Genomic DNA, 13,903 nt, shown 5'->3' with positions numbered 1-13,903 from the left:
CTGACAATACCAGATACAAGATGTTTTTACCTTCGAAAGCAGCCATTCTTCTATGCAACAGAATTAACTACTGGGGGAGATGTAAAGCCATCTATTCTTTTCTTCATATCATCAAAAAAATGTGTATTTTTCACTGAATTGCAATTTAATAAAGATCCCGATACCGTTAGGTCAACGATTTACATTTTAGTATGCATGTAAAAAATTCAAACACTGACCAAACAGCAAAGAGATTAGACAGCAAATGGCAAGTGACTGTCAATGCACATTTTCAGCAAACATTGAAATCTGAGGTCAGCTCACCACACTCTCAAAGCCCTTCTTTATAAAATAAGGAAAAGGTTCTGTTTTTCTACATGGCATTGTGTTTACAAACTAAGTCAACTCAAATAAAAATACCAATTTTTAAGTTATTTGTACACTACACCAAATGTTAATATAGCAGAACCAAAAACAAATCAGCAACAAATTATACACAGCCAGTAAATATTAATAGTATCTACTAACACCTAAACCCACACACCATACCATGAACACTGACCTTTACATCCATAGTCCATGTTACTCATTGCAACATGCAACAAACACCGGTATCCCATGGTTAAGCTGTATACTCATGCAGCAATAAACCACCATTAAATAGATCATGCATTTAATTATGGTTTCAAAAGGCCATGAATAACGTTTCAGGCTGATTCAAAGAAGAAAAAAGCTATTGTGCTTTCAGTGTTTCAGCTGCACAGTAAATCCAATGCACAGTTGTCACTTATTCCACAAGAAAGATCTTTAGTGAGTCAACATCTACTTTTCACCACTAAAAGGCCAAATGAACAAAGCAGATAAACTATAAAAAAGGGTTTATAAAAAACTCATATTTTAAACTGTAGTGATTACTGAAGATTCTCAGTGCAGATTATTTATTAGTAATCTAGTGTTATATTTCATTATTTTTAACATACGCCATTAGGTTATGTTATGTTCAGGTGTGGGTGTTTTCTTTTAAAGTAGTTAACAGTACTATTAGCTAATTCTAAAAGACCATTTCTCTGTGTGTATATATATATATATATATATATATATATATATATATATAAATATATAATATTACTTATGTGCGAAAAAGGGAAAGGTATAAGGCATTAGCAGATGCAGCTAGACTTTTTAATAATTAATTTCTCTCTTGCTGTGCCCTGAATTTCACAACGCAGGATTTTTGACAGATGCCTCATGCAGCAATGCAAAGTGTGAACCAATGAGATGGTCATGCGTGTATGTTTAGTCATATGAACTGGTGAACCACAAACAATAGGTCTATGGCAGAGTTCAAGAAACCAAGTGTTCAGAAACACTATGCTGGCAGAGGTATGTGTAGGCAACCTATTGATATCTGAATAATTATTTTACTTCTTTATACAATCAGCTAGCTTTCAGGTCATTTAAAACAGCAGTTACATTACCTTTCTAGAATAAAGCTATAATCTAGTAAATAGTACTACAGGAGGTAGTACTATTTGACAACAGATACATGCAATGTGTCGTTTGGCAAATATATACTCCCTAGCTCCTGGTGGCTTTTCGTTTCTGCTCTAAACTACATAACATATGCATCATGTAGCTTAGAATTTGGCTCCATGTGCAGAAGCCCCACACACAGCCATCTTCTGGGGAAAATGTAACTCATGCACATGCAGGAATGGAGGTTCCCATCCCTGCAGTGATGCGTCAAGCACAAGGAAGTATGTGTTATAATTGACAAATAAGCTGGCATACTTAATGAATATGGCAGAAGTTCACCAACCACTAATAAGTTTAGTTCTGCTTTAAGTGAATTATCTAACTGCATTAAGCATCCAGGGATTTCAAGCAACTTTTAAAATATAAATGATGCCATTGGCATGTATTTCTGCAGAGCCATCATCACTGGTCTATGCCAGTGAACATTACTTGGTTTACATTTAGCCTACCTGCAGTGCAAATGCAGACCAGGCCTGAGTACAAAGCATGTAAAGTAAAAAAAAACAACAGATGCTAGAAGATCGGATCTCATCCTCATGGTATAAGTTTAGCTGATCCCTTATTATAGGATCAGCTAAGACTTGTCTTCCAATCAGCCAACACTACTTACTGTTTAATACCATCTCTTACCTCCTTCCGTAGTCTTTCTAGTTCTTTGTCCTTGTCAGTTATCAAGGCACTGGTACTGGAGAGAGACTTTTGTAGAGAGGACTTCTCTTCATCAAACTCTTTCTTTAGAACAGATTCTCTGCATAAAGCAATGTAAAAAAACAAAGAAGTAACTAGAGAACATAATAAATATTTGTCTGTACTGAACTCTACTCCAAAAGGAAAAAAAAAACTAAAATTAGGAAATCTAGGCATTTTGGGAGCAAGGGAAGCAGTGGTATTAATCTGTCTCTGGTCGGTGCCTCCTGGCCACATGCAAAGCACTTGTTAATAGTTATTTTCCAAAATCAGGCAGAAAATTTCCTATGGAGTATATAGAGAATAGTCCCAAAACAGACTGAGATAGGTGCTTACTGTGGCAACCTACACTTCTGCATTTTGGCACAGGGGGTAAGAACAGTAAGCAGATTACCATTACTGCCTCCACTTAACTCCTGGGTGGCCAATAACTTTAGGATGGACTTTAAAATCACTTCTAAAATATACAAATCCTGTGGAAAACTAGAAAGGTAAATCACGCTTAAAAATCAGTTAACCAATAATAGTAAAATATTTTAGTGAAATTACTAAGCACACAAAACCATGCACAGCTTTACTGCACAAAAAGCATGCAAAGCATTGGGTATGATGATGGAAGGATCAGCTGGTCCTCTTCAGCAGTTTTATTAATGCTGAAATGTATTTCCTGTCATCAGAATTCTAAACAATTTCCAGTCTGTGACAGTTTTCTACCTTCATAAAACAAATCTACTTAATAACCTTTTCATACTAAATAAAATAAGATGTATACTAGGTATAATCATCTGGGACAACTAAAATCATCAGATTTATTTTTCAATTATCAAATAGATGGAATACATAGATTTATTAAAATTAAATTACTATCAACGTGATTAGTTTCCAAAATGTGATCAAGTACATAACTAAATACAATGATTATGCTATCTCTGGTAGCCCTAAATACTAGTAGAAAAATCAAGACCTTTGATTTCCAATACATAAAACACAATGCCATAATAAAGAAAGTAAAAAGAAGCAACACATTGACAACTTGGCAAATGTACACAAAAAGTAGAGTAGCAAGTGGAGAATCTAAATGTTAGTGTCGATAGCCAGTGACAAAATATGCACTAGACTAAATCCCTAGGTCAGCCAGGGTTGCCATGTAAAACAGCTATTTCATTTCATCTTTAAGAAAATGCTCCACATTTCCAGTGATTTTGGAATGAGGTCTAGTTATACATTCCAGAAGATGTCGAGAAGAATATAAGCAATAGCACAAATAGCTAGAGTTGACAATATACCCTTTGGTGCCCCATCCTCAAATGAAATGTCAATAAAGTAACAAATGGTCAAGACAGAAGGAAGAAGAAATCAAAAAGAATGTAAATTCTATATAGGTTTCAGGTCTTTGTAGCACCTTTTTAGCTGTAATAGAATAAAAGTCAACGTGAATGGAAAGTACGCCACCAGATCACCATCTGTCAGCAGCTGGGACAATCCCCAACAGGCTCAGCTTAGAATAAACCTACACTATTGGTTCAAAGATTCTTCTCTTATTACTCATACACATTCAGTAATGAAACAAGTACCTTACGGTGTTACTGGGTAAGCTTAAAAATGCAAGATAACAAAGACCACGTTAGAAAATGTGAATAGAGAAAATATATGATATACAAGTAGGAAAAAATGTGGAAAGTTCCTTTTTTTTTTTTTGGTTGGAAAAATAATTGCAGCTTTTTTTCTTTTACAAAAACAAAAGCAAGACACTTTGGGACATATGCAGCCAAAATACGTACAACAATGCTGTACTAAAAAAAATATGAAATAAAAAAAAAAAGCTATTTGTTGTAACGGGGATAGACTTTCTTCAGTCTTACCATTAAAAGACACACAGATATAGCAAAGGAAGCAAAAAGTAGAAAGGGAGAAAGGAATGGGATGAGCATTGATTAGCAGCGCAAGCTGAAACACAGCAGGACAGTTTGCAATCCACAAAGTTTCAGTTACAGAAAATTATCAATGTAATACAAATGTTTGTTTGTATTTGACTGTACTCATTTAATACCATTTATTAGTTATGCCCTGCTAAATACAGGAAATGGCTGAAAAGGAAAAACATTAAGCAAAATTATACAGTCTTCCTCCCAAATACACTCTAATTTTGAATAAACTGTATTAAAACAAAAACAAATATTTAATACATTGCAGCCTACCAGCCTGTAGATGTGGTGGCTGAATTCCTTTTCCTTTGGTAGCTGATCCAGCCAATAGCACACTTCATGTCCTAGGATGACAATGCCTACTACTGCACTGCATCTTTAGAGGAGCAGCATTGTCCCCATAGACTTCAAGTCAAAAGTGCACTACAAACAGCCCCTTTTCACATTTCTATTACTATTATTTGTAGTTCATAGGGGAGAGCTATGATGGCTAACAACATGGTTTCAGATTTCAGTTGATTTTACAGAAATTTACAAAATGATTACTGTATATATACACCATAACATTTAAAGGCAGGTAACTTGCAATATGTTACATTTTTGTTCTAGCTAATAGCATAACAACTTAAATACAGCAGCTTAAATTCTATTAACAATATCATATTTTCCTATTAGTAAGATGGATGAATTTGAGTTCCTGATGGTTACACACTATACAAGCAGTATATAAAAAGGAGGTAGCGGGATTATACAGATGTGTGCAGGGACACCCAAAAGGAACAGAATTGGGGAAAGTGTCATGGAAATGCTTAAGAGATCATTTATTGACAGGGCATTTGATTATCACTTGCTCTCTTTTCTACCTACTTCTAAACTACATCAGCCTAATTCAAGAAGATTTTACATTTCCATTGACTTGTATGGAGAAGAAGTAGTTCTTACATTAGGAACAGCCCACTAACAGACTGCATAAATATTATTTTTATATACAAAACAAAAAAAAAAAACTATGCAAAAAGTAAAAAAACAAAAAATATACAGTGCTCTCTAAAAAGTTTGATGCTACATGTTCTAAAAAACAAACATGGCATGGAAAGCCATTGGCAGACCTGGAAAACACCAAATGACAATGTGTAGGTCAATACACATTGGTAACCAGCTGTGCCTATGCAAACAAAGTGCACAGCACTCCATTTTCTACATATTAATACATTATTTTTCACAGGCAGCCATTACAACCACCATCCCCAACATATTTGAAATCCTTTTTATGCTTAAGGAAAGAGACCTAGATTAAGCAATAGCAGGGTGTGAATAGTATTGGAAAAGACCAGGTGGAGATTCTTTGCTGCTGCATGTACAATACAGGTATAGATACTGTACAAAGAAGCAGCAGTGAGTTTTGCTGGCACTCATGCATGCAAGCAAGATTGTGTCTATGAATTAAAAAAAAAGCCATACTATCTAGGTCACCATATTAAAAGAATAGTTATCATTTAATATATACCAATACAACAAAAATGATTTGGCCAATTAGAACTGGAAATTAGAGCAAATAAATAGAGGACTACTACAATGGTAAATGCCAATATATAAGTGACTGGATTATTAACTTGTCAACTGGATTGACAAAAAAGAAATGGTATTTGACTAAAACTAATTATATGGTATCCAAGTCCTATAAAAAAAAAATAAACTTGCTAATAAACTCCCTGAGGTGCACAGGGCAAATCACAATTCCTACTATGAAATATAGGGACACAAGCTGGAGTGTATATTGAACAAATGAAATAATCATTAGAACCCATTGGGTTTTTTGTTTTTGGATGTTTGGTGATGAGAGTGGGTTGCATTGTCTGTCAGTTGAACGTGTATTGGGTGCTGTATTAGCTCTTAGCAACTTGAAAACAGTCATTTTTTCAGGCATAACAAACTGCAAACATGCAAATAGAGAAATTGAAAAATATTAAATAGGCAAAACAATTACCTTTTTTTCATTTCTAGTAGTTGATTATTTAATACTGATCTCTCCTCTTCAAGCTAAAACAAACATAAATATGAGTAAATTACAGAGCTATACAGTTAAAAACTAGACAACATTATGAAGGATTTTGTAAGAACCCTGGTTATCATTTTAATGATTTAGTATATGCTGAGACGTTTACTCGTCTGTACATCAGTGATGCAGCTATGATAGACAAAAAAAATCCTTTTTACTACACATTCTGAAGAAGCAAAACAAGTTAAAGTTAGGTTAAAGTGCAGAAATGAGGACCTAAAAACGCACCTACAGATATAACCATTGTAACCAGAGTTTAGCTGGTATTTGCAAGCCAGTTTATTATTAACAATTAAATTTGGCCCGAGGTTAGCTGGGGTGGGCATAGGGCTTACAGGGAATGCTAGCCAGGGCTAATGCATGTGCTATAATCAGCCGGCTTGCATCTGTGTAGTTCATCTCAGCTGTATTCTAAATTTTTGTTCCTAGAGGTACTTTTATTTACAACATTGTCATAGTTCCTGTATTTTCTTTGTTTGAACAATGTAGTGTTAGGTTGATAAAAATAACTCCCCTATGTATACTGCAATATCAGCAGGAGAGTATACAGATTGAAAATTAATTGTTCATAGATCTTCAGTGCTCCTGCTGAGGAGTTGCTTGATCCTCTGACAGTTCTAACTGTGCAGGTAACCTTTTAACAGTAAGTGGTGAACCTGGTAGGAAATGTCACATTACTCAACTGTATTTAACATTTGAAACTCTGCTGGAAATCATACCCATGTAATAGGGTACAATACCATACAGCCATTCATAAAAAAACGTTTGCTGGAAATATAAAAAGCCCATACCTACAGGCTCTATACACTTTTACATTAGACTGATGTGCCCTGGGTTCATTATAAAGGAGTGATGGTTAGAGCTAGGAATTTGCCCCAGATTAATCTAAAGACTTTTAATTTATATTACAGAGTTTAGGGTTCTTTTTAATGTAATGCTATTATAGGAATCCAACTTGATATCATTGCGTAATTTTCTTTTTGTACTATACAATCATTGGGATGTACCATTGTAAGAACTCCAATAGAGAAATAGTTTTAGAATCCAGTACACTGTACTGAACTTGCAAAACAGACAGATAATGAAAAGTTTAGTCTTGCTGCTGACTGATAGCTGGCAGGGATCCAAGTGACAACCTTGTGTATGCGATATACCCACAGACTAAGCTGGCTTCCAGTCCTAGTCAGGAACAACTGATTAGGTATGAAAACCTTTTTTTAATATTCAAACACAATGCACTTTTCATCCCATAAATATACATCAGTGCTCAACCCAGGAATTTTTTTGAGCCGGGTGGGAAGAAATTGTAGGCGGGTGGCATCCCATGTATTGTGACCGAACTCTTCAGTAGCCACATAAAAACAGTCGGGTGGTTACTGAAAAGTGCCGGGTGGTGCGGCCAGCTAAAAAGGGTCTGGGGAGAACACTGTACATGCACAGCTGACAATTCATACTTGTGTAACAAATATAGCTCAAAAAAGATCTCAAGTCATGCCTGTATATCAAACCATACTAAGATGTCTCTATCAGATATTTATAGAAAACGATAATGAAAGTGGATCTTTTTATTGTGCATTAGGGCACGTAACAAGGTATATAGGGAATAAAATAAATGTATTGTCCTGATAGATGAAAGGAAATCTATATTAACGATTGGTAGAGTTGAAAAATGAGGTTTGTACAACAATCAGTATTTTTACAATCATCTGCTGAAATGTGGTGTTTATTAATGAATCATAAAAAGTCTGATTAATTAGGTGATTTAATATGATGTACACATTTTGAAAAACACACAAAACTGTGAAAATTGTTGTCACCTTTAAAGTGTGTCAAGCTCCAAAAATAGAAATTCCGCTGCAAGTGCCAACTGCAGACACCCACACATAGGCAGACTGTTCTGCCAGAGATGAATATCGGACTACAAAAAACACACTGTATTGCTATGTACAAATCCAAAACTATCAATGATTACACTACCACCTGAAGATTTTTATCCCTTCAGAAAATATTCTGCCATTAACCATGGAAAGTAATGTGTGGAGCATGTTTCCAAGCTCAGCATTTCAACTACTGCTTTTCATGATGACATTTTAAAATTTTAGGAATATATTACAAAGTAATGTGGAAGATTTAAAGTTAACAAGTACCAAATAAACAAAATGCTAAACTAGTCAACCCATTCCCTTCAACCCAAAAGACCCATCCGAGAAGTTTTTTTTACCAGTAAAGCAATGTATTCATCACCCCACATATGTGTACGCCGGCTCATGACATTTTACCCACACATTTTATAAGTGACGTTGTTAGCAGTGCATCTTGAACAATCAAGTGAGAAAAATGAACAGTTGCCATGGTGACAAATTGCTATAATTTTAAATCTGGCAGGACAAAACATTTTTAAGGCAATGCATCTTCCAGAAAGTAAAGGTGTTCATTAAGAATCTGATGTTGAATGTAGCAGAAATTGCGGCATACATAGAAATCCTCCTACATTCCCTAGCATTAACCTACGTGAATGAAAGATAAAGCAAGAAGCAATTTACCAACATTCCGATGCTGCAATTGCAAATACATATTCCTGTTTTATTCTAACCAAGCAAACTGCCAAGCTTCAAAAGGGTGAAATGTAATATTTGTGACTTATTCTAAATATTATAGATTGCTAATTACGATAAATCACCATTTTATCTACCCAGATTGTGAAAGCCAACATAGATAGTCTGCCATCAGATCTTTAACAGACAGAAAAAAAAACGAATTGGGCTTTACTGACCTTTTGGTTAGTTGTGACTTCCTCTTTGCTCCTTCCAAGCTCCTCTGCAAGTTTGAGGTTCTCCTCCTGCAGAGCTGCTAACTGCTGGGACTTGTGCTCAGCTGCCTGCCTCAGCTCTTCCCTGCAAGGACAATGAGAACAGAGTTTCTATGGAAACATGACAGGCAAGGAAACTGTGGGATAGAATCGTGTTCACAGCTCCAGAAAAATACATCCCAGATCATGTGACTTACATAATCTGGAGGCCCGCACATATAAAATAAATGTATGATATGCCAGGGGAAAAGTGCTGAAATTAAGCTTGTGTTCACTCAAAATTCAACAGAAAAGTTCTACAATACACTATCATACATTTTGGAAAATTTTAAGTCAAAATTAGGACTTTCATTTGAAAGATTCTATTTTTCAAGTTTGTATTGTATCAATCTATAAACAAAAACTTACATGGTGAGGGGATGTGAAAATACAAAAACATAGGATATTGATAGTAAAAAGAAAGACCAAGTGGTCTTCCAACTTTTTGATTACATGTTTGGCCTATTGTAAGTTGGTCCTAGGCATCAACCACTCTTTAGAAAAAACTATACACAAGTTAATTTTAAACTTTCCTATTGCTGGTTTGAAGTTGTATTCCTGACAGGGAATGGATTTAAGCTTCATATTGAGAATACTGTCCCCCTAGATCATGCCTTTTCACCCTGTTTTTAATGACCGGACATTTTGGAATGGAGCTGTTTCCTCCTCATACATTCAGACTTAGCAATCTTTTGGAGTCTTTGGAGAGACCCTGGTCAAGAAACGCTACTCTAGTGATACTCTAGTGTTCTCCCAAGCACCTTTTAGCCGGGTGCAGCACCCAGCATTTTTGTTGGGTCACAATACAGGGGGTTTCACCTGCCTATATAATTTCTTCCCACCCAGCTTTAAAAAATTTCTGTGTTGAACACTGTACTGTCAGATGATTCTTTAAAGCCTAAACTCAGAATTTTCACTTACCTCTTATGTAAGGTAAAAATTCTGTGTTTTTTTTAAGTGCAACACCTTATTATTTAACAAAAATTACACCTTTTTATTTAAAAAAAAAAAAAAAAGTGCAGCACCACCCCCTTAATAAATGGAGTGCAGAGGCTGCATGGCTGCTCCTTCTGCACATGCCTGAGCATCCCAGCCATGCGCAGAAGGAGCCCTTTCGCCAAAAGGGAAAGAAATTGCCGATCTCAGGCATGTGCAGTGAGTTCGGCAAATTTTTTTCCCATCTACGACACCCGATCTTGCGCCTGCATTGGGTGGCATAGGACAAAGAACCTGGAAAAACAGAGAGAAGATGGCAGCGCCTAGCGTGCTGGCTCGAAGACGGATGCCTGGACAACGCGGGACCGGATGGAAGAACCCTCTGGACGGATGGTTTTGAGTCGTTTGTGGGTTTACTTCCTCATTAATCAAGTGAAATAATTTTTAGCTAAAAACATTCATGTGAAGCTGCATATTTGCTACTTGCACAAGCCTCGGTTTCATGCCATGTCTGTTTAGAGGGGAAATATGTGGTACAAGGTATATTCTATGGTTCTGTAATTTTGCTTTACAAGCCAAATGTGGGTAAAAAAGAAAAAAAACCTGAAGTGAACAAATATGTATGTTGCTGTTTCAAGCAAATGCTAGTTACTTGGCTGTCATCCTATTCCAATAATTTCAATATTTATCACATCGCTGGCTAGAATCAAAGCTTTGACTCCACTCTGATTTCTAATCTACATGCTGTATTTGGGTCAGAAAGCAATGAAGTCTTAAAAAAGTCAGTAAACTAGAATTTTCTGAAAGTTTAAACAATGGCAGTCTACATATTTACGTTTAGCTGACTTAAATACAGTTGCCCACCACTAGTGTTCATAAGCAGAAAAGCTTGTCGAATCCACATATCATACATCTAAAAGTGTGTAGTGCCTAAAAGCTTTTCAATACTATAACAGTAACAGTAAACTACATTAGTTTACCAAAACAGACATGCAAAAATATTGCAGCATCAGAAAATTAAAAAATATTACCACCACTTATAGCTTTAACAGACAATCCCAAACCCACACTAGAAAATGTGGTTCCTGCTCTAAAACCTTAAAAAGTAAAAAGGAACTTACAACTCTTTCTTGAGAGCTTCTGTCTTCGTACATTCTCCTTTCAGAAGGCCATTTGTCTTACTTATTTGTTCTGCAGCCGACTCCTGCTGCTTTCTTAGGCTTTCCAGCTAGGAAGAATAAAAGCCATCAATGGCACGCACAACATTTATTAAGAAATGACTAAAAACACAGTTTTGCTGGTATATTTGAGTGTTATTTTGTAAAGCTAAAAGAAGTATTTGCTTGGTTTAATCCCTGGGTTAATGCTAAGGATTATTACATAACCGCTAATCCTATGGCATTCTAATAGTATTACTCTTATTAGAAAGGCACTCTAGTAAACCTGCAATTATCGCCAAGTGCCAATGAAGGTTACATACTAATTGAAAATACACTCTTGCAGTTTGGTTATGAAATTATGAAAAAAGCCTGAAAATTTATCAACGTCTCCAAACAGAATCAGGTTATTGTTATCAATGTTATCGTGCCAACATTATTCCAAACAGTCAAAGTCAAAAACTGTCAAAGTAATTTAACATCCCTCAACATAAACCAGTGAGGTAAGAATAAAAATAATTACAGTGTCATTTCTTTTTACTTCTGATCATGTTAACAAAAAATAGTACAGATTTATATTTAAAAATTAACATTTACCAAAATACAACTTCTTGAGGTTGTGGTCCACTAAATAAACAAAGTAAATTTAGAAAACATAGAAAACATTCTGCTTGTCTTATCCTAATGGGATAACATGGGACATAAAATAAGCAATAAAAAATGTATTTGTGAAATACCCATAAGAAATTTGTAAGGTGCCAAAATAAGATTTTACCACAGCACTACAAATTAACACATCACATACAAATATAAAAATTTTAGTAGAAAATATTTGGCATTGACTACCACATTTTTAGGTGAATTTTTCTCGGCCATGACTTGAAATGAAACTTCGGTCTAGTGGCCTCTGATCAATATTCCTTAAGGGGTATAACATATACTTACTTCTTTTTGCAGATCACTGTGAAGTTTTTTGAGCTCTTCCATTGCAGTAATGGTCTCAGCCCTCTCTTTGAGCAGTGCATTTTTCTCTGCAGTCACCTGCTCAATTTTCTGGCGAGCTTCTTCTGCAATTTGTGAAACCTACATTTAACAGTAGGGATTGTAAGTCAGAAGGGAACATTGGTTTAAAAGAACACTTTGACATTACTAAGTGTACTGCAACTATCTTCCAAAGGAATTTAGGCATTTACCTTTTATTTATGTAGAAGGAAAAACACATGGACATGCCCTAAAATGGCTTTTGTGCATCAACCAAATAGAAGTTTTAAGATAAAGTGTAGATCGATATACTTATTTTCTTTGTTGCATGCATTAGCAAAAATTCTAATTTAAATAGTAATTATATTAGTTTTTTATTGGCTATCTTAAGAACTATTCTTTTAAGACCACCAGCATACAGAATCAAACAGTAAGTGCTCTAATACAATCAGTAATTTGGGAAGGGAAGTGGGCGATGAGGGGGAGAAGTACAATTTGCATATTTCATCATAGAAAGCCATCATTTTCCACACTTCTTTGGCACAAAAATGTATACCTTTCCAAATAAAATCCATTGTTTATTCAAGTGAATAACCACCTGTAAGCCAGTGCCACATTCTCACAAATTCCACTCATTGTTTAGGGAACCTGCCATGATGGCAATAAAAAAGGCCTTTTATGAATAACTCATGCCTACCTTGTATGGTAATGTTTTGCCTTTGAGGCTTTTTTTTTTTTAATTATTGTCCCAGAGTTTAAAGAAATAGGAACCAGACAAGATGCCGGCACTCATGCTGCCTATGTCTTGGTTTCATGACTGAAGAATTAATGCCAAAGCAGTCAGACAACATTTTTGGAAAAAAAAAAAAATTCTAGCAGAACCCTATATATTTATTTCTTTAATATAGGAGACAAGGAAAAGGTGGTATGATGACAGGTCTTACTGGGAGTCCAAAAACATTATTGGACGTCTTACTGCTAAACCTTTACAGCTAGTCTAGGTTAAGACTTTGCTATACACTTTTAGCCTGGAAAAAGGGTCATTTGGCTTGATTTATTAAAGCTTTTCAAGACTAATATGGGAAAATCTATGTGGTCCAGCAAACCTGGAATGGTGGTCTTATAAATCAATTGGTAAGTGCCAAATGTTTTTATTTCTGGACTGCTCAGATTCACCCATGATAGTCCATGATAAAATAAAGTCCACCAATGATCCTAGCAAATGGTCATGGAAAATAAACCACCACGGACATCATATTGTATGGTATGCACTCACCAGACAGATTGGACCCTAGTAAAAATTAGCAGTCACAATGTGGTTTGTTGGCTAATCCTTCAAGAACTAAATTGACAGTGATATTGGCTATTTACAGAACCCAATAGATCAGACACCACTAAAGTGACCAATATTCCATATCACAAACCTGGAAGATGTTCCTTGATGTAAAAAAAATAGTTGTCACTAGTTGTCAATAGTTGTCCCAGGAAAGGGATCGCTAGTAATCATGTATTCACATACTCTCCATGACACGATATACACACTTATTGTATAAGGAGGTCATCTGTTAACTTGCAGTCAGTTGCACCTTCAAACTTCATGAACCCCTTATCTTAGTGGCAATCTTAAGATAAGAAGGCCCAATACGAACATTCAGGGTCATCTGAGGCAATAATCTGATATGTGTACAGGGGATGCCTGAAGTCGTTTTGAATGTGTCCGCTCTGCATCAGACCGAGAAACATTTGCCAGATTCATAGTATGGAAAATTGCTCATGTGGCATCTGATATGTCGAT

General features: G+C 35.6%; 1 protein-coding gene across 1 annotated transcript in view; it reads right to left on the bottom strand.

Annotated features, from left to right (window-relative positions):
• CLIP1 (CAP-Gly domain containing linker protein 1) overlaps nt 1–13,903 on the bottom strand; it is a 44,962-nt gene that overhangs the window by 7,431 nt on the left and 23,628 nt on the right. The window contains exons 14-18 of the mRNA XM_072415839.1: nt 12,073–12,210; nt 11,092–11,198; nt 8,960–9,080; nt 6,115–6,167; nt 2,146–2,263 (exon numbers count right to left, since the gene is read on the bottom strand). Of these exons, the coding sequence (XP_072271940.1) occupies nt 2,146–2,263; nt 6,115–6,167; nt 8,960–9,080; nt 11,092–11,198; nt 12,073–12,210 (537 nt within the window). The remainder of the gene's footprint in view (nt 1–2,145; nt 2,264–6,114; nt 6,168–8,959; nt 9,081–11,091; nt 11,199–12,072; nt 12,211–13,903) is intronic.

This window comes from Pyxicephalus adspersus, chromosome 6 (assembly GCF_032062135.1).
Source record: "Pyxicephalus adspersus chromosome 6, UCB_Pads_2.0, whole genome shotgun sequence".
NCBI lineage: Eukaryota > Metazoa > Chordata > Amphibia > Anura > Pyxicephalidae > Pyxicephalus > Pyxicephalus adspersus.
The sequence above is the reverse complement of the archived record's forward strand: the minus strand, read 5'-3'. Positions and strand labels throughout refer to the sequence as shown.